General features: G+C 38.8%; 1 protein-coding gene and 1 long non-coding RNA gene across 9 annotated transcripts in view; one reads left to right on the top strand and one right to left on the bottom strand.

Annotated features, from left to right (window-relative positions):
* Nucleotides 1-27,964, top strand: part of COL5A3 (collagen type V alpha 3 chain) — a 146,376-nt gene that overhangs the window by 103,891 nt on the left and 14,521 nt on the right. For all 8 annotated transcript variants that reach the window (XR_015732375.1, XR_015732374.1, XM_034419335.2 and 5 more), the window contains 25 exons: nucleotides 56-163; nucleotides 447-500; nucleotides 589-642; nucleotides 1,620-1,664; nucleotides 3,146-3,199; nucleotides 4,073-4,117; nucleotides 4,498-4,551; nucleotides 8,485-8,538; nucleotides 9,076-9,129; nucleotides 10,156-10,263; nucleotides 11,575-11,664; nucleotides 12,080-12,133; nucleotides 12,405-12,512; nucleotides 13,835-13,942; nucleotides 14,197-14,250; nucleotides 14,446-14,499; nucleotides 14,883-14,990; nucleotides 15,941-15,994; nucleotides 16,094-16,147; nucleotides 17,473-17,526; nucleotides 19,151-19,204; nucleotides 19,413-19,520; nucleotides 20,399-20,452; nucleotides 21,349-21,402; nucleotides 24,630-24,683. Coding sequence is in view for 6 of the 8 variants with exons in the window: in XM_034419335.2 (XP_034275226.2) it covers nucleotides 56-163; nucleotides 447-500; nucleotides 589-642; nucleotides 1,620-1,664; nucleotides 3,146-3,199; nucleotides 4,073-4,117; nucleotides 4,498-4,551; nucleotides 8,485-8,538; nucleotides 9,076-9,129; nucleotides 10,156-10,263; nucleotides 11,575-11,664; nucleotides 12,080-12,133; nucleotides 12,405-12,512; nucleotides 13,835-13,942; nucleotides 14,197-14,250; nucleotides 14,446-14,499; nucleotides 14,883-14,990; nucleotides 15,941-15,994; nucleotides 16,094-16,147; nucleotides 17,473-17,526; nucleotides 19,151-19,204; nucleotides 19,413-19,520; nucleotides 20,399-20,452; nucleotides 21,349-21,402; nucleotides 24,630-24,683 (1,692 nt within the window). In the remaining 2 variants the exon portion in view is untranslated. The remainder of the gene's footprint in view (nucleotides 1-55; nucleotides 164-446; nucleotides 501-588; nucleotides 643-1,619; nucleotides 1,665-3,145; nucleotides 3,200-4,072; nucleotides 4,118-4,497; nucleotides 4,552-8,484; nucleotides 8,539-9,075; nucleotides 9,130-10,155; nucleotides 10,264-11,574; nucleotides 11,665-12,079; nucleotides 12,134-12,404; nucleotides 12,513-13,834; nucleotides 13,943-14,196; nucleotides 14,251-14,445; nucleotides 14,500-14,882; nucleotides 14,991-15,940; nucleotides 15,995-16,093; nucleotides 16,148-17,472; nucleotides 17,527-19,150; nucleotides 19,205-19,412; nucleotides 19,521-20,398; nucleotides 20,453-21,348; nucleotides 21,403-24,629; nucleotides 24,684-27,964) is intronic.
* Nucleotides 1,328-11,650, bottom strand: LOC117666582 (uncharacterized). The gene is made up of 3 exons (XR_004591847.2): nucleotides 11,569-11,650; nucleotides 3,911-4,103; nucleotides 1,328-2,865 (listed from the first exon to the last, which is right to left on the bottom strand). It is a non-coding gene; the product is annotated as an uncharacterized LOC117666582 (long non-coding RNA).

Below are 27,964 nucleotides of genomic sequence, written 5' to 3'. Positions count from 1 at the left end.
TGAAACTAGAATTTTATAGCTGTGATTGGCACAATTCTTTTAATTCTTTCAACAGGGTGATGCTGGCCCACTGGGCATACGGGGTGAGGATGGCCCCGAGGGGTTGAAAGGACAGTTGGGACCTACTGGGGAAGCAGGTCCTTCTGGCCTGGCTGGTGAGAAGGTGAGCTTTTGGAAAATAGGAAGCTATTTGTCCACTTATTGATCACCCTGGCATTCAACAACTCTCCGGGTATCAGGCAGAGGTCTGTCTCATTATGACCTGATCATAAAAGAAGAAAGAAATCAAACTTGGGATACTTTAAGGCCTTTGCTCTATTATTATGTTGTGGTCCCACTGATTAATTGCAACAGGAATTTGTTTAATTCTTTCTCCACTCGCCAGGGATTGTTTAATTTCATCCCTGGGCACATGTAGGCTCTGATCATCTCCTTTTTTCCTGCAGGGCAAATTGGGTGTGCCAGGGTTGCCAGGTTATCCTGGCCGTCAAGGACCCAAGGTAAGCCAGAGGGAAGAACCGAAGGAAAGGAAGAAACCTTGTCCCAACCTATCCCGCCCTGCCCTCAGATTGGATTATTTTTCCACAGGGTTCGACCGGATTCCCAGGGCCCCTAGGCCTCATTGGAGAAAAAGGCAAACGAGTGAGTGAAACTGGGAGAGAAATGGGAAATATCCCTTGAAAAAAACCATGAGAAGTTTTTTGCAGATTACAAGGATGGGAGAGGATATGGGAAGAGAGAAAATTCAACAAAAGGGACTGCATTGGAAAAGGAAGTAGGCAAGCCTTTTTTTGAAGGTGCCAACTACGGTTTAAGCAAAATGGTTCTCATCTCTTAGAAACTATTTTGCAGTCTCTTCATGAGGAGGAATTGTCAGGAGCACTTGTGGGCAAACTTGAGTTCTCTCCTTGTCCAGAAATGAACAAATGGGACTGCATTGCAGCCTGGATCTTGCTTCCAGTTACAAAATGTAACTGCATCAGGATTTGGAGGACTGTCTGTCCTCTATCCCTTGACACATTTTATTGATTCATTTTATTTGCTACAGCAGTGCTTTTATTTGCTAATGCTCACACTTCAGCATGGATCACAGCAAGGGAGCACAGTCTGAGAAGCAGGATTACCCAATTACCAGCTGTTTTCACTGAAATGAATCTGAGAGAGAAATGGTTCTCTACTTTCAAATATTCCTGTCGAACGTGACTTTCTAGTTTAGATTTAAAAAAATAATCCGGTTTTGTATTTTTTTAAAAAATCTCATGGCATGCTTGTTAGGAAAAATGCTAGCAACCATAACCAAGGGATATAAAATAGACATTTTCCTTAATTTTAGGCAAATTTAATTGAACTTTATAGTTTAAGTGTCCAAATGTTTAGTATTTGGCAGATATGTTTATAACAGTGCTCAGCATTTTATTGTACATTTTAAATTTAGACATACATTGGTTCTTCTGTTAATGGACAATGGTGGACATTTAAGTCTAAACTAGGGGTGACATGTGAGATAAGGGGACGTCTGAGCATCTCTCTGTAATGTCCCATTTAAGCCTGGTAACTCTGTGTGTGTTGGCTCACTGAACTCCACCTTACCCTCCTTTTCTGTTTTCCTTCTTTTCAAGGGAAAAGCTGGCCAGGCAGGACAGACTGGACAGCGTGGTCCTCCGGTGAGCTTTCATAGAATAGATGCTTATAAAGTCCCAAGGTTTCTCCAAAGAGACTTTATTTAATGCTTATCAACCAATATGTATGCTGGCTAGAAGAGGTCCTGTGTTAAAATTTCACATTATCTCTCTCCACTTCCCGTAACTGAAGAACAAATTACAAGGATGCAAACATCCTGATGAGAATATTGAGACAGTGAAAAAGGGATATAATGAAAGTGCAGCACTCTAAGCCCATCATATTCCTTATATGATGTAGTGAGTAGTCCTGGGGAGCTGCAGCATCTTTTATGTCTTTCACAGGTTATATTAAGTGTTTGTAATGTTGTTCTTGGCTCTGAATAGAGTAAAGGAGGTCTTATATTTTCTGGAAACCCATTCTAAGGACACTGCTTCCTGTGAATCCAGTTATTGTAAAAAATACTTCTGATTATCACAAGATACTAACGGCTTAAGTGAAAGGCAAAGAGAAGGAGCATCACCTTCATTTTGAAAAGTAATATGTGACTGACTCAATTAAAAATCATAGTTGTTAAACCACCCATGTTTGTGTGTCTGAAGGATGGGAGAAGTATCTCTTTGAATTTCACATATCTGGAGAGTGCATTTTGTTGCAACTACCCTACCCTTTGCAAAAATATGATGGTTAAACTGAATTTTCATTAATATTTCTATCTCTTCCCTTTCTCCCATAATATGCCAATGAATATAGTAACCACTTGGGGCATATCCATTACAAAGCTCAAATTAATTCAATTAAATTAAATCTTAATTCAAATCTTCCAAATTTGAATTTGCTTGCAGAGATTTGAATGTATATTCTGATTTGTATGCCCTCACTTAGAGTTCTAATTATATTATTAATATTTCTATAGATGGAAAAATCAGGGAGAGGGGAGAAAGCAGAAGAATGTGTTAAGGTTAAATGGACTATCCCAATGGGCTGCTCAAGCCAGAAAGCAGCAAAAGAAAACTTCATAGATATAAAAGTCATTGAAATATCACACACATCCCCCTCACATTAAATTTGGGGTTTAAACCCTTAATTTTCTTCCTTTTTGCACTGCATGTTTCACTGGAATGAAATGAACCAGATGGTAGTTGTGAAAAAGTAAAACCTTGCCTTTAAACTGGGTCATCTGTCTTCAGTCCATAGATAATTTCTCCAGACTTGAATTTGTTTCCTTTTCCTTATTGGTTCATTCTGTAGGTAGATGACATGTGCATGTGGCTGAATCATTGCAAAAAACAGAGATGTTACTTATAGTGTTATCGCTCTCCACTCTACTTCTACTTGGAACACAATTGCTGAAGTAAGAGTGAAGGGATGCTGAATTCTGGAAAGCACCCAGGGCTTAACTGCTTAATAAATAACACATATACTAACGATAATCCATTTTTGTTCTGGGATCTAGGAAGCCTGGTTCAGCTCCAGACTTCAGTTTATAAACACAATCTGAAACTAATATCCTTTCCCATTTTAGGGTATTCCTGGTGAACGTGGTTTGCCAGGACCTACAGGGAAACCGGGATCAAAGGTATGCCTGTTTTCTGTATGATGTATATGGCCTTCTACATTTCTCCATGCACAGTGCAGGATATGTGTAATCAGCTGTGGCCAGTGCACTCTCAAAAATGCACAGCCCTCTTCATCGTTTGCTGTCTCAAAAAAATATTTTTAAAATTTGCTTATTCTTGGATTATATCAAATGTATTATTAAACTATACTCTTGGGCATATATTGTAGGTCTAGCTGTCTTCATCCTTACTTATCATTTTTTATAAAATTATATCACTCCATTAGAACTGAAGTTGTCATTATGCATTAAATCAATCTAGATAAGCCGCTATAGGTAACTAAATTATATTATACAAAAACATTGTGTAGATTGCTCAGATTGTGCACTTTTCATCCATAGTTGCATGATTTCATTCTTAAATGGTCCCACACATTAAGACTAACACTATTGGCAAAACCATCCTAAAACCTCCACAAACAGAACTAATAAAACACAAATTTATTTGTCTGTTGGAATTTTAGAATATTATCCCATACTAATGCTAATATTAGAATATTAGCATTAGTATGGGAGAGGCTGATAGATGTATCTTATTTATAAAATCTATCATCTACTGTCATCTACTTTCTAAGTACTTTCAACTTTCCTATAAACAGAAATTTTTGCAGTGTAACTTTACCCGATACTGTCCAAAATGTTATTTTAGGAACTCTGCATCATGTGATTTACCTGACTTTGTAGATGAATAGTAAAACTCCTAGGCTATTTGCATTTGTGTTGTGCTGGTTTTTGTTCCTGCTGCTTTGTCAGCCCTTGATGTTAACTGTAATCAAAATCTGGAGAGGAGTGTTTTTTTGGTTGTTGTTCTTTAACTAATGTTTCTTCCTCCAGGGTGACTCTGGCCATGATGGTCCCCCAGGGACTATAGGAGAAAAGGTAAGATGAATGATCAAATCCCTGCCAATGAAGGACATCTGTCGTCAGCAATCTTTGCTCTTCCTCTGGTAAAAGTGTGTCTCAAGAAGAGAAGCTATGACATCATAAAGGCCATGATATCTCTGAGGCTGTTGAAACCATGGGGATGTCTTCATGAACCCAACAGTCCTAGAAATAGCATAGCTTTTATGATGTCACAGGTTCTTTTCCTGAGATACACTTTTGCCAAAGCAAAAATCTCCGCATAAATGGTTCCTTTATAGTCTATGGGAAGAAGAACTAACTTCAGAAATTTAAATACTTGACAAAATAAAATGTGAGAATGGGGAAAGCAGAATAGGAAGCTAAAATATATCAAAGTATTTTTTCTTTTCCCACAGGGTCCCACTGGGCCACAGGGGTCCAATGGATTCCCAGGATCAAAGGGACCACCAGTAAGTAACCCACTGTTCCTTTTGCAAAAATTTCTGTTTTAACTATATGTAGGAAGAGGTAAAGATCAATATCCCATAAAATAGTTGTGTATGAGAGAGTGGATTGTATTTTTATTATTACAATCTAGTTAATAAAAATTTATTGTTTGAATTATGCATGGGGAGAATGCAAAGCCCAAGTTAAAAATAGATTGTGTATTCAAAGACTTAAGTAATCAATAGACTTGCTGTTCATTACAGGACACCTATAAGTAAATATACTGGTAGGTGCAGAATTTCAGTCTTGGTGGTATTATATTTTTACTTGCAAAATGGAAGAGCTTGGGTCTACTTTGCTGCAAAATGGTGGTTTGGATAATTGGTTGTTGACATAGTTGGGATTATAAGGTTCGATATCTGCCTGTCTGGGACTAGAATTGCTTTTGTAAGGTATACAGGATACGTACAACTTCAGATACCTAAAAGATTACCATCACTCTCAGATTTTGCAGAATCCAAAGAATGGCATTTGAGTTAAGGAAACATGTTTGAATCCTGTTCCTTTATTATTTTGTTGCCAGGGGCACTCATTTTGACCAAATTAGTTTTACCTAAAACATGTTAATTGCATAAAGGAGATGAAATAGCATAAAAATGTGGGGCATATTTCTATCATAACAGTTTAATAGCTTGACATATTCTTTTAAAGCTGCCTGGAGGGGACCAGGTGGCAGAATTTATTATTAGATCTTCTTTAATCTTCTCTTCTTTTCAGAGCTATCTTATTCCCATCTCAGTCCCAGTAGGGGAGCTCTGGAAGGCAGTCGTCATATTTCAATTTCTTCTCCCATGTTCATGATCAGAACACTTCAAAAAATGTAATCCTTGTTTGCTTTTTGAGCACATGCAATATAGATTTCACAAGCCCAAATTTCCGAACCTTTTTTTATTATATTGAAATCTTAAAACAATTTTATTAGGTCTAGCTCAGCATGGTTATCCATCTATACTGCATTGTGAAATACATTTATTTAAACAGTAGCACAATAGATTTTACAGAGCCTTTGCAATTTTAAGACAGACCAAGTCTTCATCCATAAACCCAATACAGATTTTCGTTCAAAGGGTACAGTGTATGTATGTATATGTATATTGTATTTGTGTGTGTGTGTGTGTGTGTGTGTGTGTGTGTGTGTGTGTGTGTGTGTAGGTCTTTGGTTATTCGGGTTTTCTCCTGCGTAAAATTGGATTTTTTTACATGGGAGAAAACCCGAATAACCAAAGACCTACATACAAATACCCGCGAAAACCTCAGAAAACAAATATCTTACCTCTATGGGGAGGAAATCCACCATTTCACTAGGACCTATGAAAAACTTGAAATCCAAAGAGTTTCCATTTTATGTGACCTCACATTCCTATGCAACTGCCGAGATCAAAATTTAATCCCCACTTGCTTCCAATTGAAATTCCACTCCAACTCTGCAGCCACCAAATGCATCCTGAAAAAAGCTGAATTGGCCCTAATCAGAAATGAACTTCTCCAATTTTACGCAGGAGAAAACCCGAATAACCAAAGACCTACATACAAACACCCGCGAAAACCTCAGAAAACAATATTTTTATATATATATAACAATATATATATATATATATATATATATATATATATATATATATATATATATTCTCAGGTTTTTGTGGGTGTTTGTATGTAGGTCTTTGGTTATTCGGGTTTTCTCCCACGTAAAATTGGAAGTGTCTTGGCGACGTTTCGACGAAGTCTCATTCGTCATCTTCAGGCTGGTGTTCTCGGCTTCATGCTTCCAGGAGCAATGTGAAATCGCAGCTGTCTCTTCCTTTTAACTGCTAGTGGGGGTGTGAGCTGATTGGGTGGGAACTTGGCTGTGTTCTGATTGGGTGGAGGTGTGTTCTGATTGGTTAGGGGCTTGGCTGTGCTCTGATTGGATGGGGGGTTGGTTGTGCTCTGATTGGCTGGGGGGGTGTTCTATTTGGGTGGGGGCTTGGTTGTGCTCAGCTTAGTCTGAGTTGCAGGGGGATTTGAGCTGGTGAGCTGCGTTGTTGTTGTTTGGCTTCGTGTTTGTGGCCGTGCGAGCTCTTCATGGTGGGTGTCAGTCTGCTTCATGTATGGATTGGAGGGGTTTAAAGTGGCTAATGATGCAGCTGCGGTCTGGCTTCTGGTCCTTGGTCGTGGCTCATTATCAGTGTGGGTTTGAGTCTGCTTTCTGCGTGGATGTGTGGTGGTGACATCCTGTGTGGCTCTCGTGAGTGTGGGTCTGGTGTCATTCGTCGTGTTAGGGACTCGTTTGTCAATAAGGGTGGGTTTCCAAATGGCTGGTAGGCGGGAGGTATCGCCTCGTTTGTTCATGCTGTGTGGGCGTTTTTCTATCTTGATTTCTCTGATTATTCTGTTGTTCAGTTTTGGCGATAGTTCTGGTCTTTTTAAAGTCAATATCATATCCTGTGGCTTTAAGGTGTTGGACCAGGGAAGAAGTTGGTTCCTCTTTTCTGACTGAGTTCTTGTGTTCTTCTATGCGTGCACTTATTCGTCTGTTGGTTTGTCCGATGTATGTGGTGGGGCAGGCGGTGCATGGGATTTCATATACTCCTTGATTTTCTAACTCAATTTTGTCTTTGGGGTTCCTTAGGATGGTGGATATTTTTCGGTTTGTGCAGAATGTTGTCTTGATGTTATGTTTGTGGAGGATTTTGCTTATTCTGTCTGTGGTGCCTTTTATGTATGGGAGGAGGGCTTTGCCATTTTCTTGTTCTCTGTCTTGGATTTTAGTGGGGGTTTCTTTTTGGATTAGGTTGGTGATCTTATTTCTTTGGAATCCATTGGATGTTAGTACGTTAGTGAGAGTACGTAGTTCGGTTTTTAGGTGTTGTTCGTCAGCTAAGCGTTTTGTTCTGGAAATGAGTGTCTTGGCTACAGAGTTGATCTGGGCAGGGTGGTGGTGTGAGAGTGCATGCAGATAGCGGTTTGTGTGTGTTTTCTTCTGGTAGATAGTGTGTCCTAGGGAGCCATTGGATTTTCTGTAGACTAAGACATCCAGGAAGGGAAGTTGGTTGTTCGCTTCTGTTTCCATGGTGAACTGTGAGACCTGAACTGCCAAACTGCTGGCAGCCGGTGATCAGCGGAAGTAGCCTGCAGTACTGCATTCTAACCACTGCTCCATCGCAGCTGAAGTCATACAATTACATGCTTGGGATAGACAAATGTAATAGACAGAAATGCAAACAAAGATAGCAGTGGTTCTACCTCCTAATTTTGCCCATGCTAAAAGAATCTGACAGTTTTTAATGGGAAATCTTCACCACACCCTCATTCTCCTGCAAGACTTCCTGCCATCCAATCTTATCTTTGTCCTTTTTTTTTAAGGCAACTGGTGAACCTCTAAACATACTGCTGAGCTGCAGTCATCCTCCATTTACATTTTCTAGAACTATGTTTGGGAGTCAGTTATATTCTTGTAAATAAAGATGATATTTGAAACAAGGAAAATTAAAAAAAACAAGCACCTCTTGCATTTCTGGAAAGAGAAATTATTGAAAGCCTGTCAGAACAGTTCTTTAAAGTCTAGCGAAGTGTTAGTTACTTTGAGCCTGTTAGTCTTTCTCCTGTTCTCCCCTCTCTGGGTCAAGGAATCTTTTCAATAATGGCCCAAGTCCCTCTTCCTTCCACAGAAAAGAAAGAAGGTCTGCTTCCTTTTCTGTGTTCCAGGGCCTATTGAATATTTCCTTATAAAAGCTGCCATTTCCTTTATAGTATGCCAGTTTTCCCATTGATTAATTGGTTTAGAAGTAGAAGAGTTACAAATAAATAAATAATGAAGTTAAGTGAGGGAAGGATCCTGACAAGCACCTTATTTAGTGCTTGAACAACTACCACAATCTTTTAAAAAAACCCACACAATTATTTCTGTTTGTAAGGGTCCTGTAGGAAAAGATGGTCTACCAGGACATCCAGGCCAGCGTGGTGAGCCAGTAAGTATTAATATAAACTTCTCTCAAAGTTGGTTGTTGCCATGTGGTCTGTGGATAACTGCCTCCTTTTTTGTCTTGTTCTCCTTTACTGATTTCTTGCCTTGGTAATTTGGCTGCTTTCTCTATATTTCCTTAATGGGCTCAGCATTCTATTGTTGACTCTCAAAAATGATTTTTGTTTCTCCATGAGTTGACGGAAAAAATGTCAGTCACACCATTTTGTCTACAAGTTCTAAGGTGATCAGTCCTCAAAACTAAAATAGTCAACTGAGTTTCAGCTGTTGAGCATTGCATTTTGAGCATCCCTAATGCTGAGCATTGCATTTTACTTGTCTTATCTGATACAACTCTTCATATACATTGGACCAATGCTTGAAATTTCCCAATGAATTTGGTTCATGGTCCCACTTGATGGAATCCTGAAACTAATCATCCAATATCTGTTTGGGCTCCTGGACGAATGGACCACGAGGGAGATCTCCATTGGAGGAAAATATCTTCATTTTAGATAGTAATCTTTCTTTTTCTTTTCTATAGGGATTTCATGGCAAAACTGGCCCACCGGGGCCAACAGGAGTTGTGGGGCCACAGGTAAAGAGGTTCTTTAGTTTATGTATTCATAATTAAAATATGAATTCATAATTAAAACTGGCCAACCTTGGCTGAGATACTATCCATATTGCTAAGGTAGCAATAAAACCGATGTGCAAACCTGATGTAGAAAATTAATGATATCTGTTTGAATTTAGTAGATACCATGCATGAAAGATATTTCAGAGTTTCTAGCTACCACAGTAGGACATGCAACATTTCTTAAACAGAGGGCCATATTTGATCTCTGAGTGGGGACCCACTAGTGAAAATTGCATGATTATGTTATTGTATGCTTGTTGTCTTGTTGACATCATTTGTTACAGATGCTGCAAAATTAAAGTTAATTAAGTACAATGATTATTTCCTATGTATTTAATATTTAATGCCCCCTCCCCCTTTTCTTACATTAAAAATTACTGAGGATATAATATCCATGTGTTCATCCTCTCCTTCCCAATTCTAAGAATTAAAATAAGTTCTGAACTAGAATTTGGGAAGTAGTAAACATAAGAAAGTAAGTATTAGCCAAACATTAGTTAGTACTTCATAGTAATACAGCTAGCAGTAGTGAAATAGGCTGCTTTGGCAGATAGCTTTTTCCTTCACTGCTGCTTATCTGGCTGGCTTTCTGTCAAGGACATCCTCCACTGAGATCTTTTATTAGCTTCAATGATATTAAGTTTTCTTTCAACTCTTACGAGTTAGTAAATACATGGATACAATAGCTACCTGTTATATATAAAATCATCAGATAGCTTAGTGTGCTTGTGTCAAGCCTTCAAGTCAGTGGTGTTGAAGTAGTAATATATATACAGTATAGTCCATGTATATAGGAAGAAGAAAAGATTATCTTCATTATGTTCTTCTTCGATCAATAAGAAGATGCAATGGAAATATCAGTTGAATTCCTTCAAATGCAAAATGAATGATCTGAAAGATGACCCAGCACAGTACTAATACTTTTATAGTTGTGTCTTATTATAAATTTAACCTGCTCTCAAAAGCATTGTATCTTCTCTACAGGGAAACACGGGAGAAACTGGTCCTATGGGGGAGAGAGGCCACCCAGGCTCCCCTGGTCCTCCTGGAGAACAAGGCCTGCCCGGTATTGCTGGTAGGGAAGGTGCCAAGGTGAGCACTTACAGGTACTGTAGTCATAAAGGATGAGAGCAGGTGAAAAGGAATGGATTTTCCTAAATGCTGCCAAGTGCCCCTAAACCAGAATCAGCATTATCTTAAATGTATTGCCACATGTACATCTCAGAAGAGCTGCATTTCAGTCCTAAGGCAATAAACATTCTGTATTTTTGTCATGTTCAATACAAGGATTAAGAGCTTGCTCATGCAACCTTCATTCTACAAAATCCTTTGCAGTGGGACCATAGCAAAGCCACATGCTGATCCATATATTGACTTTGTGTCGGAATGGACAAAAAATTGGCAACTCCAAATCTCAACCAACAAATGCTCTGTCTTGCACATTGGCAACAAGAATCAGAACACTAAATACAAGCTAAGTGGACATGACCTTGTTGATGACTCTGACTCTGTCAAGGACCTTGGAGTGATGTTCTACAAATGATCTAAGTGCCAAAGCCCACTGTAACAACAACACCAAAAAGGCATTAAGGGTTGTAAACCTAATCTTGCGTAGCTTCTTCTCCAGTATTATTACACTACTAACCAGAGCATACAAAACATTTGCTAGACCAATTCTCGAATACAGCCCATCTGTCTGGAACCTGCACTTCATATCGGACATTAATACAATTGAACACGTCCAGAAATATTTCACAAGAAGACTCCTCCACTCCTCTGCTCGTAACAAAATACCCTATGCCACCAGACTTGAGATTCTGGGTTTAGAAAATTTAGAACTATGCCGCCTTCGGTATGACCTAAGCATAGCTCATAAAATCATCTGCTACAATATCCTTCCTGTCAATGACTATTTCAGCTTCAACCACAACAATACATGAGCACACAATAGATACAAACTTAAAGTGAACCGTTCCAAACTCGACTGCAGAAAATATGACTTCAGTAACAGAGTTGTTAATGCCTGGAATGCACTACCAGACGCTGTGGTCTCATCCCAAACCCCCCAAAACTTTAACCTAAGACTGTCTACTGTTGACCTCACCCCATTTCTAAGAAGTCTGTAAGGGGCGTGCATAAGAGCACCAGCGTGCCTATCGTCCCTGTCCTAATGTTCCCTTTAATTGTATTCATTTTATGTATTCAATTCATGCTTATACTATATACTTATTATACTTATTATCTAATACGTACTCGACAAAATAAATAAATAAATAAGTAAATAAAAATAAATATCTGGGTCTGGTAACTATAGAAAACTATAGTATGGCAGGACAAATGAAATCAGTTCACATCAAAATTGTTAGAAGTAACTGCATAGTAAAACTAGATCTTTACTTCTAGGGTGATCCTGGACCTAGTGGCATCCCAGGCATTCCAGGTCCTACTGGAATTAGAGGCTTCACAGGAGCCCGTGGTCCTGTTGGAGAGAAAGTAAGTGTTCAAGAAGATGGACAGGAAATAATGTGGAACTTAATAGTTATGATAGGTATAGAATAAAATAAAGGTCTATGCTGTACCAGGCTAATTTAATTTAACTGGGTTATTTGGCTGCAACCACCATGGACCTCTAATTGCAACTTGCTTGAAATAAGTAACATAAGGGTGCTGTGTTGCTATGTCTTGGGTAAAAGATTCCATGGATCAATTTCCTTACTGTTATTGGAAACATCATGCTAGGATAAATGAGCCTTTGGTCTCTTCAACCACAGTGAAGTTCTCCTGTTCCTGCCTGCATGTTTGTGATCTAAAAGATCCAATAGAAAAGGAGAAAGAGAATAAGAAGGGAACATGAAATGATGGCACCTCCGTGGAAAATCATCTTATTGTGTTTTACTTTCTATCACAGGGACCAATTGGGCTGAAAGGAGCAGAAGGGCCCCTTGGTCCAGCAGGCTCCATGGTAAGTAAACTAGTATATTCCCTTAACATCAAAAGGAAGAGCAGACTTTTGTTGCACAATGGAGAGAGAGTATGTGCAAATAATACTCATTATCAGTGAAGTGATACTTCACTGCAGCTTACTGCAGCAAGATAGTCTGGGAGTCAAATTCTTGGTAGTGATGTTGCAGCCTGAATTAATTAATAGCGAACATTAATCAAAAGAGAGGTTTGCATTAAAGATAACTTCAGATCAAAGAGATGGGGTCCATAGATTTATTCCCTCCTGATAGGGTCCTCCTGGGGAGCGAGGTCCCTCTGGAGCAGCTGGAGGCATTGGACTACCTGGAAGAGGGGGTAATCTTGGACCACCTGGACCTGCAGGGGAGAAAGGATCACCGGTATGTACAAGGCACCGTCTTGCCATTAATGATCAATTTTAGAAATAGACATTCACAGCTTAAGTAATATGCAAGATGATCTTACCCTAAAGACTGGGTGAACTAGAAGCTTCAATAAAGGAAAGTCATCTAATGAATGCTTATTATAGCCTTTCCCAACTTCCAGAAGTGTTAGCCTACAATTCCTTCTCTGTGATGGGAATGTATCCCAGCTTGTTGAAAAACATCAGAGAAAATTTTAAGATGAAACCATAAGATGTAGGAGTTGAGTAATAATAAATCCTTAAGTTCTCATTCTTTTACTTCCAATGCAAAGAGATTCTTTGCTCAGATCCATAGGTGGCATCACTTGCGCCATCCTGGGTCTGGTTCTATCCATTATAAGATAGTATAAATTCAGCTTTGCAACTGCTTTGGACGTTGTGCATAAAACCATGGCTTCCTCTCATTTCATCACTTTATATTTTAATCTTTTTGATGGGGAACAAGACTTTGCATTTCTAAATGTAATATGCAAAATTTTGCACTTAGCCAAGTTTTAATTAAAATCTAAAAGAGTGTCACTGTCAGATTAAAATACTAATAGGAAAAAGAAAAGTGTTGTAGATAAAAATGGATTTAGGGAAGCCAAACAGAAAGAATGAATAATAGTAATAAAAAGTTTTCAAGATGCCCACTCTTATTATTAAGAAGTAGTATTGTTACGTTAATACTTGCCTTATAAATTGCCAAGTGCAGCACTTTAAGAAGCAAACTGTCCATCAGAACAGGATGACACATGAAACATAAGTGGCACTTATACAAGATTTTGTCTGTAATTTCCTAGTATAAATAATGTCAAAGTCAAATTTCAAGATTTGTTAGACTCAAACGTGCTCATTAGGTCATAGGCTGATTTGTAAAAATTACTACAAGTAAAATTAAAAGGAAGAAAACTTGCCATTATTGGCCGGTGCTAATTATTTATCTTTTATTCCTAACATAAATTGGGACTATTAATTGACTGGTTGCCAGCAACCTAATTTTTATGTAGCTTTGTGGCCGCTTTGAGAATTTTGTATCAGCATCCTCAGTGTGACATAACTCAAATGTAAATTTATATGTCTATACTTTGTATATAACTTGTAATGGATCTTTGAGTGCCAGTATATAGTTAGTTTGAGAATTTAGAATTAAGAATTCTAAAGAAAGTTTATTCCCAAAGTGTGTCTAATTAAGGTATCCGTTAAACCACCGCAACCACTTTTCTATGCGTAGTGAAAATTCTTTTTCCATAACAGTCATCTTTATTTGACCCCGTTCTTATGTTTTCTTTTCCACAGGGTGATCGAGGACCAATTGGTCCATCTGGTCGTGATGGAATCCCCGGTCCAGTGGGGCTTCCAGGGCCAGCTGGGCCTCCAGGACTTGCTGGAGAAGACGGTGACAAAGTAAGGGATCTGCATTTTGGAGGAAATAGGAGGTGTACTGGGTCCATTTGATTACATAGACCCATTTTTGTTTCCTTGGCAACACATGGCTTGGCAACAACTTCATTGAGATTTTCCTAGCAATTATTTCTATAGCTGGCTTGCTCAGCCAAGACTTTAGTCGGTGGGAGAAATGTTCCTGATAATAATTGCTGTAATGATGTTTTCTCTATTTTTTTTTCCTGTCCTCTATCTCTTAATGTATGTGTGTATAGGGAGAAATGGGTGGTCCAGGACAGAAGGGAAGCAAGGGCGACAAAGGAGATGCGGTGAGTTTGAAGGAGATTGCTCAAAGGCTTTGGTGAAACTTATAACAATTGCCCTTTAAAACTACTCCCACATTTGCTTGCTATTTCTTTAAGGTTGCACTACCGAGATTTCTTTAAAAGATTGGACGACCAGAAATTCAGCACCAGGAACAGAGAACTAAGTGTCACTGTTTCACTTACTTTCTCTTTCAACAGGGTCCCCCAGGACCAACTGGGATCCAGGGTCCTATTGGGCATCCAGGATCTGCTGTGAGTCTTACTTCACCCCAACACTTTTTGCTGAAACAATATGAATTTAAGAAGTTTAGTGAAGGAAAAAAAAAGCCTTCCTCTTACTATATTTTCAGTAAATCCAAAATGTCCTAAGATTCCCACCCCCCTGAAATGTTTGTCTTTCTTTCAAGTAAATATATACATCATTTCCCTTCAAACTGTTTCTCTCCTCTATGCACAGTTCAGCTCCTTTCCCTTATCCTTATTTTCTTTAACTATTTAGACGTTCCTTCTCACAGTAATGTTTAAGATCCTGCTTGATTAAAATGCTTTCCATTATGTCACATTCATCTCAGACTTTTGGCTCACTTAAAGCAAGTGAAGAATCGTTGATCTCTAACATTATATTTTGCTATTAGGGAGTAGATGGGGAGCCTGGGCGCCGAGGGCAGCAGGGTATGTTTGGCCAAAAAGGAGATGAAGGAACCCGTGGTTTGCCAGGTGTCAGTGGCCCACCTGGTTTACAGGTGGGTATGAGACCAACAAACAATCTTTAGAAGGTTCATTAATTTGATTGAAAGCAGCCCGGAAAAAAAACAGGTTTCAATTCATTTTATTCCTCTACCCAGTTAAATCATGTTCTTTCTTTGGGAATTCAAAACAGCTCATACCAGGATCACCCATTTTATCTTCATAACACTAGCATTGTGAAGTAAGCTTGGCTAAGAGATAGTGTCTGTTAACTCACCTAATGAACTCAGTATTTGAGTAGAGACTTGGACCTGGTTTCTCCAATCCCAGACTAATTCCTTAATTCATTAGATATTATTCACTGACTATGTTTGCACAACATGTTTAAGCAAATCTGCTAAAGACATAATAGCTACATTTATACAAGACATTAAACTTGAATGATTTACAACTTGGGTAGCTTTGTTTTGGTTTAGTGTTATACAATCACAGTTACGTTTAGCTGGTTCATTGTACAAATGAGCTATTGAATTAAAAGCCAAACATCCAAACACATGAAGTTCAAATATTAAAAAACCTTTGGTTTATGATTCTAGCTGAAACCAATCTTTGGCAAAATTTTGATATGCTAAAATTTGATATTTTGGGAATATCTTGTTTCTCCAAATATTAATTTAAAAAGGATTGACATTTATCATAGTTTGTTGAAGTCTTGAATGCTGCAAAGATGTCACGGTAAAAATGAAAACGGTTCATCCGATTATTCAAGATTTTGGTGCAATTACACAATCATGTCATTTTCATGACTATGCCTACATCGAACTCCCTACTAAATCTGAAGTTCATTCACAAATATTTAAAAAAGAAGAAGAGAGGAAAAAATAACCCTACCTAAATTTCAAATATGCTCTTTTAAATCTGAGCATTGTCCAGAATCAGGAAATGAATGGAATGCTTTCTACTGCTCAACTGTAGTCTGCTATATACATGTGTGTTTCCCTCACAGGGAATGCCAGGGCTCCCAGGTGAAAAGGGCGAAAATGGTGAAACTGGGCTAATGGTAAGAGTCAGTCATTTCCCCTCTGGCTTCACCCTTGACCCTGGGCTTGATTTTATTACCAGGATCACTTATGAATCATTCCCTTTCTATTTTCTCTAGGGCCCACCTGGAGCTCCAGGGGCCCGAGGCCCACAAGGTCCCAGTGGTGGAGATGTGAGCAACATTTTTTTTTAATGTAAAGCAAAGAGGGAGAAGAGTGATTTCAGACACTTTAGTATCCTGGATAACTCAAAACTATATTCCCATCTTCCTCCTGGGGAAGATGGAGACATCATTTGTACAGCAGTATTAGACTGATAGATTTGAGTAATCCTTGAAGATAAATTGCGTGAAGTTGCAACACATTATATGAATGAGTAGTGCAAGTGTAGTTGGACTATTGAGAAGATATGCTATAAAGTGTTGCTAGTTGAATATGAAAATATGGCAGATGAGAAAATTCCAAATATCTGTATAGCTCCAATTTACCACACTGAACCATATTCCAGATATGTTCCAAGTCATAGAGCAGCACATTTATTCATAGTGCTGAGCTCACATCTTCATTTTATATAAAAGCTGTTGTGTAATATATACAGTACATTGCACATTGAGCAATCTCCTAAATGGAAATGATCTGCATCCATTGACTTTATAACAACAGTTTCAAAACAATTACGGTTACGGTGACCACATTTTTTTTTTCATTTATTGATTGGGTTTTGTGCCATTACTCATTCTAATAGTTTTAGATGCAATATAATCAGAACCATAAAGCCTGGATGCTCCCAGGGATCCTTGCAGATCGAAAGACAGAATAGAAAATTAAGAAGTAAATTAAACAGGCTAATGGCTATTGAAATAAACCTAGCATATAGATTAAACTGATAGAGACAGAAAAAATTAATACAGTCATAAAACAAATTCAGCCTTCCCTTTATCAATAGAAGCTCCAAGACAGGCCCATGGAAATAGAACAACTGCTAAGCATAGCTTCATGTGTCTCCATGGTGTGCTAATTTGATGGATGAATGGTCCCACCAGGAAAGCATCCCCAAGAGACTTCAATAGCTGTAGCTATTGAGCAGGTAGATAGATGCCTAGGTAATGCAGCATATCAAGTAATCATATGAGGACCCTTGAAAATCAATTTAAGTAAGTGCCTGGGCTCAGCAGCATCCATTAATTTGTAGGGCCTTCTGATATGCATGAAGCTCCCTGCATGCGAAGAGAGAAACATAGTTTGGTGTCAGGAAATGCTTTGGGTATTAAATCACAGAGTCCAAAGATGATAAATGTCAGTGAGTTATACAGTCTGGAGCTGTGGCATAAGGCAAAAGGGGATGAGTTAAAAACAACAAGGCTTCAAATATTAAACACATGTAATATTAGTTGGAGGGAACAGAATGCTCTGAACTGGTTAAGTAATCGGTTTAGCAGTTAACACTCAGGACTGAGTGATTTCTCTGAACTAGTTGTTGTGCATCTTTTTATTTCAGGGCCCACAAGGACAGCGTGGTGGGGTAGGCCAGCCTGGTGCTGTTGGTGAAAAGGTGAGGCCTGAGAGGATATTTCAGGTGAAGGGGTAACCCCTGTGATATATTGATGACTTCACCCAACAGGGTCTAAGGGATGTGAAGTATTTGGTGTCAGCATTGGGGGAATTTGGGATTTTTCCTGAAGGGAGGCAGTTGCCGTGCAGAAAGAGAGAATCTATGAAGCTAGATTGTGTTTCTAATTCTTTCTATCCAATTTCTATATTAGTTTGTGATCTCTTTTCACTCCCACCTCCCAAAATATGCATGAAAATTCATATGCCTTTCTCATGACAGATGCATGCGGGTAAGCATTTTAATCCGGTGCATTTTGAAATGCTACTTCCATTCTATCCACATTTTGGGCTGCATTTTTGTTTCAATATATTATCTTTTATTTGGAAATGGCATAGCAATATTTGAAAAAGAGTGTACCATGAAGGAGATTTGTGTTTTAATTCTTATGCTATCTTAGAAAATGCAAATGAGATAAGTTTGCATAAAAATACAAAGCCAATGAATTAATGGCCTGTCACTATGTGATGGTATTGGAACCAACACCATGGGCCTCAGCATTTTCCTCAGTACATCCACATCTCTGCAAGGGAACAGAAGGTTGTAATTTCCCTGTAAAATTTGCATACAGACTCTTTTCCCTGGCAGCCTAGAATTTAGCTAGCAGCAGATACATGGTGCTTTGAGTTATTCAAGAGGAAACAAATTCAGTGTGGTAACAAATAGAAAGGGAAGAGAGTATGATGGAAGCTGGAAATATCGAGAAATTAGTGTATGTCCATTGTGGACATGTGCTTTGGCTATCAACAGGTAGAGGAAGAATGATAAAGAACATTTAACTTGCAGAACATGTCCATAGATAGGAGGATAACAAAATTCTGCATAATATACATTTGCTTTAGATAAGCATGAAACAAAAGAATGTTGTTTCATATAGGAAATCTAGATCCAATGACTTCTAGGCCCTCCTGGAGTTTCTGGATATATCAGAACCTGAATCTTGTCTCAGGGGACAATTTCTAACTAGAAAAGTCTTCTCTTGATTAGAAACTTTCATCCTCATTCTGTGATTTGGAGAATGTCGAGAATGTATTACAAGTTTTTACATTAAAAAATTAATAGTCTGTATGGCTAATAAAAAATGTTCACTCCAAAGCAAATTGACAAGGATGCCTGTCACCATCTATTTGAACTTCACAGATTCTTCTGTCTACCTTACCTTTATTTTTTATTTTCTCTCTTTCCCTCCCTCTCCCACGCTCTCTGTGTAGAGTTTTCTAGACAGATGATATACTTCCAAATAAAGCTCTGGGCTGTTTTCAGATGCTATCTTTGTTCTAAAAGTGCTTGTAAGAACCAACAGTGTTAATGGAAATAAAAATCATACTGAAGTTATTTTTTCAAATATTTTTTTTAAAAAAGAAAAATGGCAGGCAGCATGGCAGAGATCAATGAAGTAGTTCATGGGTACTGAGAAAGTCCAGTTTTTAAAAATAGATGGGTACATTTTAGTACTGTATGTGTCAATGTACATATCTGAAAACTAGTTCAAATAAGAACTGGAAATGCAACATTAGCTAGAGATTGGTTAAAGATTCCCTCTTTATTTTTTTTCTCTATCTTCTAGGGTGAGCCAGGTGAAGCAGGGGATCCTGGACCACCAGGGGAACCAGGCCAACAAGTAAGTTTCTAAGTTTTGAGAAGAGATCCTTCCCCATTCTTAGTAGGGCCTGCTAATGTCTCTCTATAATACATCATTCTCTGAAGTATAGGGTCACTTGATTAATTGATCCTTCCCTCTCTTTGATTAAGTGAGCAGTTTAATGCTAAGGATGATTTAATGAACAATGGTGGGGGACTCTAGGTTATATCTGTCTATGGATTCACAGGGAGTGAAAGGCGATGTTGGTGAAAAAGGAGATTCTGGCCAGTCTGGAGCAGCAGGGCCACCTGGAAAAAAAGGCCCCCCAGGAGAAGATGGATCCAAAGGGAACATGGTGAGCTAATGATTTCTGAATGTCAAAGTGGCAACAGCTATTTGGTCCTACCTCTTTTATGGAAAAATATGTCAGATCCATCTAAAATGATAGATAAAATAATTCTACAGCCTTATTGACTACCCACTTCTATAGCAACTTCCAGGAAAGATTTCACAGCTGCTTTGAATGGATAGTTGAGTGAGCACCAAGGGTGAAATCCAACAGGTTCTGACAGGTTCTGGAGAACCGGTAGCAGAAATTTTGAGTAGTTCGGAGAACCGGTAGCGGAAATTTTGAGTAGTTCAGAGAACTGGCAAATGCCACCTCTGGCTGGCCCCAGAGTGGGGTGGGAATGGAGATTTTGCAATATCCTTCCCCCAGGAGTGGGGAGGGAATGGGGATTTTGCAGTATCCTTCCCCTGGTGCAGGGTGGGAATGGAGATTTTGCAGTATCCTTCCCCTGCCATGCCCACCAAGCCACACCACACCCACCAAGCCACACCCACAGAACTGGTAGTAAAAAAAATTGGATTTCACCACTGGTGAGCACTCTCATTTTGCAGTGAAGTAAAGTTAACTGCATCTTTTCAAGATGCAGTCAGTATCAATTGATATCAATCAATTACTATTAATTGATTAATATCAATTAATTGATAAAACTGGAAAGGACCACATGGCTGTCAGTTGCAATCCTCTAACATAGTTGGCATAATTCAAGATGGTGTTCTCTCAATTCAGATCTTAAATTCAGGAGATCTAGAAATCTATAAACAAGACCAACTAACGTAATCTGCAATTGATACTATTTTCACTTAGGCTTGTGAGGCATTTCCTTTCACCTTTGGAGAAACTGGTGCTTTTTGATATTTATGGCTTATTGCATTTCTCCATCACAGGGTCCGATAGGATTCCCTGGTGACCCAGGTCCAACTGGAGATCCTGGTCCTCCTGTAAGTATCAGCTTTGAACTGAGTCACAACATTGTCACATTTCATTTCCATCTTTGGGAAAGAATTTAGTGGGGGTAAGGAGTAGGAAAAAAGTTTGAAAGCTACAGCTTTTTTTTTGTTTTGTTTTTAGAGAAAAGAGGAATCTCATACTGAGATCCTACTCAGATCTTGTCTTTCATAACTTTAATTACATGAAAGTTGTACTACTGTTTGCTCTTTTTCTTGAGAGAGTTAGGGTTAGGGACTGCCCCAACTCTACCCTGAATTCATTGTTAGGCACTCAGTTCAGCATCTAGGAATTGTTTGTTTAACTTTCCAACACCTAGGAGCTGCTGTTTTTAGATTTATAATCAATCATAGCTTTAGTTGGATGCAAGGAGAGACAAGAACTTGGCTCCTTTTTAGGTTGGGGTGAATAATCACATAGAAGAGGGATACAGAACCTGTGGCCTTCTGGGTGTCACTAAACTAATGCTAACAGCAACTGAATCCGGCAGATCCAGTGATTAATTTTTCTGGGAATTATAACTCAGCAAAATCTGCAGAGGTTTCTTGATGTGAATAATAAAGAGGTTTTAATTATATTCCTGATATATATGAATAAGGGTTTTGGAGCTAGAACTTCACCTGGATTGGGTATGAAATTAATAAATAGTTTAGGAAAAAGATCTATGGGCTCCCTAAATATCCTGATCAGGTCTGAGCATATTCAGTGACTAGAGAAGCTTGTTTCAAGTTGGAATTGGGAAAACACAATGTGGTGCATAGAAGGAAGAAGGTATGACAAAGAAACTCTGAATCGTAGCCCTCCATGTTACAACATTTTGTTGCAGGCCTCATTTGTATTCTCTGTACTCAGAATCTGATTTGCTTTGTTCCTGTCTACTTTTGTGCAGGGCCTAGATGGAATTTCTGGTGAGAAGGGTGATGTGGGTGATCCAGGACTTCCAGTAAGTATAGAAAACATTCTTGGTGGAGAAACTATACCTTCTACTCTGTAACAATATTTTTCTTCATTTTTGCAACAACAACAACAAAAAGTCCATATCGTACCTCAATAACAACAATATATATTGAAGCTTTATTTATGAATTTATTTACTTATGTATTTACTTTTCCCAAAGGTGCTTTTACAAGTGGCAACTGAACTTTCTGGTTTTTCTTTGAAGACGTTTTGCTTCTCATCCAAGAAACTTCTTCAAAACTTCTTGGATGAGAAGCGAAACGTCTTCAAAGAAAAAACAGGAAGTCCAGTTGCCTCTTGAAGAAGCATCTTTGGGACAACCATGGCCTAGATGACTGAGAATCTCCGTAGATATGTATTTACTTATTTTTCATATTTTTCAACTGCCCATCTCCCTTGGAGAAGGGCTCTGGGCAGTCTACTGTACAATAAAATGTAAAAATGTAAAAACTGTATAAAAGTAAAAAACTTAAAAGGCAAGGATGACTAAACACTGTTAAAATTAATTAGAAGATGAAGAAAGGCTTTCAGGGCACTAGCCAGCCCCATGACTATGTGCTCCTCTGAGCTCCCCACGTGAAGCCACAGAGCAATGTTTTAATTCCTTTACAGAAGGCCAGGAGAGTGAAGGCCTGCCTAATCTCTCAGGGGGAGTTGGGGGGAGAATATTCCTTCAGGTTTGGGGGCGGAATGGCAGAGAAACCTCTCTTCCTAGTCTCCACCAGTCAGACTTTCTTAACCAAAGGGGTCGACAACATACCTTCCCTGCCTGTTTGGGTGGGGAAGAATCTATGTAATGGGATGAAGGTGGTTCGTAAGGCAGCCTGGTCCCATGCCATGTAAGGATTTATAGGTCACAATCAACACCGTGAATTAGATCTGGAAGCAAACTGGAACCCAATGTAGTTTGCAAAGCAAAGGTTTTTACATGTGCCCGTCTTTGGGCACCCAAAATTACTCATGTGGCTGCATTCTGCAGCAGCTGAAGTTTCTGGATACTTTTCAAGGGTAGCCATAGGTAGAGTGCATTGTGATAGCCCAAACAGGACATGACCAAGGCATGGCTGAGCAAGATATACATAGGCTTTTTCATAGGAGTATGATTGTTAAGAAAAAAAAATAGAAAAATACAAAGCAATTTTGAAACAAATGAAAATGTGATTTGAAGTGGGTGAAAAGAATTAAACAAGGAGTCTCCAGCAGAGTAAGTAGAATTAAGAATAAAACTAATGAAATTGTTTGGAATGAAAATGAAATAAGGGAAAGAGGGAAAGAGGATGTTAAGGATTTGTAAGGGAATGAAAGTAATAAGTCAAAAAATGCTTTGAATGTTACTATGAAAAATGTTAAAATATTGATGTGATTTACTTATGGTGAAGCTGCCTGTGAAGATTTCCAAGCCAAGATGATTGTATTTGACAGATAAAATGGAGCAAAACATTGCACATTTTTCATAAATCGGGGAAAAATGGTGAAGAGAGATGAATATGTGTGTCTTGTAGGTGAAATATTCATTAAAAATGCCAAAATGGATGGAGAAGTGTTCAGATATTAAGAAAAGTAATGGATAGCATGTGATCTGTCGTGAGGAATATTTCTTTGTCAAAAGAAGTGGAAATGTTTTTAAGACTCTGCTTCTATCCACTTTGATCTATGGAAGAAAGAGTTAGGAATGTCAGAAGAAACACAAAACTAAGAAGAATGCTGAGGGGAAGAAGGCAAAAAGAGAGAGGGTCAAGAACAAATGAGTGCTCAATAAACGTGATTTGAATACAAAAGTGGATGACTGATACGGGAGACGCGCACTGAGTCTGTTTGAACATACAGAGAAAATCAGTGAGGATTGAACTGCAAAATGAATATATAATGTTCCATGGAGTTGACAAGACCCTCAAAAATAGAGAGATGAGGTCTAAACAACAAAAGTGTGTAGGGATTGGGGATATGGTTGAAACAAGAACAGAAGAGTGTAAAGAATGTATGATGTGAATTAAATTTAGCTTTATTTCCCTTTGTTTTGTTCTTATTTTATATCCTTAAGTTTCTTTTCCATTCTATTTCTTATATATTTTCTGTGCTTCACATATTGCTGTTCATCTTGAAAATGAATAGTGGGTTAGGTTCATATATATGAAAGTCCACTTTCTCCATAGCATGCATGGTTTTATATATCCTGACCATATTTTCCTCATTATCCTTCTTTGCCAAACTAAATAATCTCAAATTATAATGTTTTCACATATGAAAAGTATTTACCCGGTCTCTCTCACACAGAGAAGATTGCTTTTTTCTGTACTTTTTCCATCTCTATTACCATTTTTCAAAATTGGTGACCAGAATGACACATTATTCTAGATTTGGATGTAATACATAAAGACATTACAGTTATTGGCAGTTTTATTTTCCATTCCTTTTCAAAGATTGCCTGGTATGAATTTGCTTTTTTCACAGTTGATACTCATTGGTGGAATCTTCACCAATTCTCAATGTTTTTTTCTGGTTAGTTACAGTCAGATCCCCTCCTTATATATGGGATGTGCATCTACATGTTCACTGTATATGCAAATGAAGTTGATTATTTTGTTTCCTGAATTTACAATTTTTTAAATTTGTAAAGTGGGATTTGGGAGTCAGGGAGATGTCTAAATTTAATAAAATAAATTAATGAAGCCTGAGAATTGAAGTTCTCTGAAGGAGACATAAGGAAATCCAAATACATTATGTTAACTGAAATTTCTAGGATTTGAAGACAAATCAAAGGGGAAACCATGATAAATCAATGTCACCAGTGTTATTTTACTGCTATTACTGTGATGAATAATATGGGAAACCTAAAATAAAAACAGTTGAAACCCATCAAAATATTAAAAGCATTTTGATGGAGAATGTTGCATACTATACAGTTGTCTCTTAAAATATTAATATTGATGTATACTTAAAAGTCACATCCACTGATCCAAATAATGTTTGTCACAAATAGAAACACTGCATTCATGTGTAGTGGCATATTTATACATAGCCGGAATCTTATATCAATCCAATCAAGGATAATTAAGTTTCATTGCACTCAGGGAGATTTTTTTGTGTGTGATTGATCTATATCAGACCATGTTATAGGATCAGGAAAATTTCTCTGTACACTACAACACGTGACTTCCCAAATGATGTCCTTAGAAATAATACTTTTTGTTTTATTTTTCTAATTTTGTTTAGGGTCCACCTGGAGCTTTTGGGGAACCAGGTCCTCCTGGGCCACCAGGGAAGAGGGTAAGTTGGGACTTACATAGGCAAACCTCCAAGGCACAACTGTTCTTTCTGTAGGAATGCCATGACAGCATGCTCTGTCCACCAGTATCAGATACAAATCACCAATGAACAGCACAACTGGATGGAAAGTAGCTCAACAAAATGGCCAAAAAGTGATGCAGCTAAGGATCATGGATGTTCGCCTCAGACTAAACAAATGCCAGCACTCCTTAAATAATCTCAAGAACAACTGGATCAAACGATGAAACCAGAACACACAAAAATGCTGACAACCACAATCAAGACTACATCTCTTAAGACAAGCTGAAAAAAGGAAAACAAAACTCAAAAACAAACTGCTCAAGCTAATCCTCAGGAAACAAAGAACCTAAATGAGTAGTCAATATGTTCAGTCCTCCACAGTCCACTGCAGAACAATTTCAAGCAAAAATCAATCCATCTATCTAGCTATCTTATTTATTCGGAAAAGACGCCTGGAGAACACCTGAAAAGCGGTTGGAAGGCCAGCCGGTCTGAATCTGACCGAACACTGGTAAGGTCTCATATTAAGACTTACGTAGTGGCGATAAAAGTGGCAAAATGTAACTATTTTTCTGCTCTTATTGCGTCATCAGATAATCGCCCGGCTGCCCTGTTTAGGGTGACCCGCTCCCTGCTCCTTCAGGAAGCGCGGGAGGACCCCTTGGAGGGTAGAGCCGAGCATTTTTTTTTAATTGAAAAGTTTTATAAGAAATACAAACATTTTCTCCCCCCCCCACCCTTCCCCCCCTCCCCGCCACCCCCCTCCTTAGACTTCCCAGAACAAGCACAGGTTAAAGATATTCACAAACGTAAAACTAAAATATGCTAACAAATTATTGCATTCATATTTTCCCTAGATCTTTAACTCCTTATAACTCAAAAAACGATAAACATAAACTACTTAAAAATATTTCATTCATAAGCTATATGAATCTTCTTATTCGGATACTTCTTTTGTATATAGAGCCGAGGATTTTGTACAGTATCTGTATGATAAAATCGCTCAGATTCGGGAACAGTTGGACCCTGATGGGGTAGATTCAGGGGGGAGGATGGAGGCAGGTCTTGAGAATATTATCTGGGAAGAGTTTGACTCTGTGACTCCTGAAGACATGGACAGGATGGGGAGAAACAGACTCAGGCTCAACCCATCCAAGACCGAGTGGCTGTGGTTTCCAACATCCCGATATAGTCAGTTGGTGCCATCACTGACTATTGGGGGCGAGTCGTTGGCCCCCACAGAGAGGGCTCGCAACTTGGGTGTCCTCCTGGACTCACAGCTGTCTTTAGAAGAGCACTTAACGGCTGTGGCCAGGAGGGCATTTTATCAGGTTTGCCTGATTTGCCAGTTGCATCCCTTTCTGGATTGGGACTTGTTAAATATGGTCACTCATGCCCTCGTCACTTCCTGCCTGGACTACTGCAATGCTCTCTACATGGGGCTCCCCTTGAGGAGCACCCGGAGGCTCCAGCTGGTCCAGAATGCGGCCGCGCGGGTGGTTATGGGAGCGACGTGGCGCTCCCATGTGACCCCCCTTCTGCGCGAGCTGCACTGGCTCCGGGTGGTCTTCCGGGTGCGCTTCAAGGTTTTGGTTACCACCTTTAGAGCGCTCCATGGCTTAGGACCGGGGTATCTACGAGACCGCCTTCTGCCACCAGTAGCCTCTCACCGACCAGTACGCTCCCATAGAGAGGGGCTTCTTAGGGTGCCGTCAGTCAAACAGTGTTGACTGGTGGCCCCCAGGGGAAGAGCCTTCTCTGTGGGGGCACCCGCCATCTGGAACGAGCTCCCCCCGGAGATACGGAGGATCCCGGATCTGCGCGCTTTCCGCCATGCCCTCAAAACATTCCTTTTCCAGCAGGCCGGCCTGGCCTAACCTCTCTTTTAAACTGTTTTTAAATTTTTTAAATTTTAAATTTGTCTTGTAAATGTGGGGTATTTTAAATTTTGTTCTCTGGGCCAATTTATTTAATTGTATTTTAATGGTTTTTTAACATTTGTATTATATGTATTTTATCTTTTGGCTGCTCACCGCCCTGAGTCCTTTGGGAGTAGGGCGGTATACAAATTCAATTAATAATAATAATAATAATAATAATAATAATAATAATAATAATAATAATATCATCATCATCATCATCATTATTATTCATTCACTCATTCATTCATTCTGCCCATCTCCCCTCCAAGGTGACTCTAGGTGTTTTACAGGTTATAAAACAAGTGAAAAACAGTTAAAAGATTAAAACAACACAAAGTTAAAATATTATTAAGAACTAAATATACTGAAACCAAACTAAGATAGTTAAGGTCTTTTTACCTCATCAGCCACTTCTAGCAGTGAGCACCCCTCTTGGGGCCCAGGCAGCTGGCAAAACCAGAGGAGGCATTTCTCACCTCCAGTGAAAGGTATAGACATAGCATAAACAATGCTAATCAATTCGAATTCTTTACAACCTTAGAAACAGGATTTAAAGGGACAGGTCCTGCCACAGAGACTCAAAACATAAAACAGACAATAATACCCACAGATCAGAACACAGAATCAGAAGCAACTCAAAGCAGAGGACTGAGCAGCCCTCAAAAATCTAAAGAAGGATCAAACCATCACCATCAGCAGACAAACATTGAACTACAGTTACCATAGATAGCACACAGTATATTCAAAAACCCAAAGCCATGGAAGACAAAGAAATCTACATTCCAGAAAGCACCAACCCAATAGAGAAACTAGATGACCCGGTCAAGAGAACCCTTAATGACATAACCAAAAGAAAAAAAAAGAATTCACAAAAGAAGAACAGTGATGGATGAAAAACAGTAGACACATCTCTCCCATGCTTCTATAGATGTTCCAAAATACACAAGCCCGACACATCTTTTCATCCAGTTGTATCATTATCAGGGACCCCAACATGCAACATAGCTAAAGAACAAAAAAGCTCAGACATCTCACAGGGGGGAGTGAATACTCTATCAACTTCCCACTACGGTACCTCCCAAAAAATCAAAGGCCTAAAAAATAGAAGAAAATGAAAGTATGGTTTCATTTGATGTCACAGCACTTTTTATATCCATAAATCCGAAGGTAGTGAAAAAATTGATGTACTACACAACACACTCGACCTAACCAAATACACTAAGATTGAAATACCCATATTCATGCACCTCATCAATCTCTACTTCACTGTCTACTTTCAATTTGATGACAAATAAACCAAAATAACAAGAGGAACACCCATGGAATCGCCCCTCTCAT

The sequence above is a fragment of the Pantherophis guttatus genome, chromosome 2, assembly GCF_059756535.1.
Source record: "Pantherophis guttatus breed Tessera chromosome 2, ASM5975653v1, whole genome shotgun sequence".
NCBI lineage: Eukaryota > Metazoa > Chordata > Lepidosauria > Squamata > Colubridae > Pantherophis > Pantherophis guttatus.
This window is presented reverse-complemented; position numbering and strand designations above follow the sequence as displayed.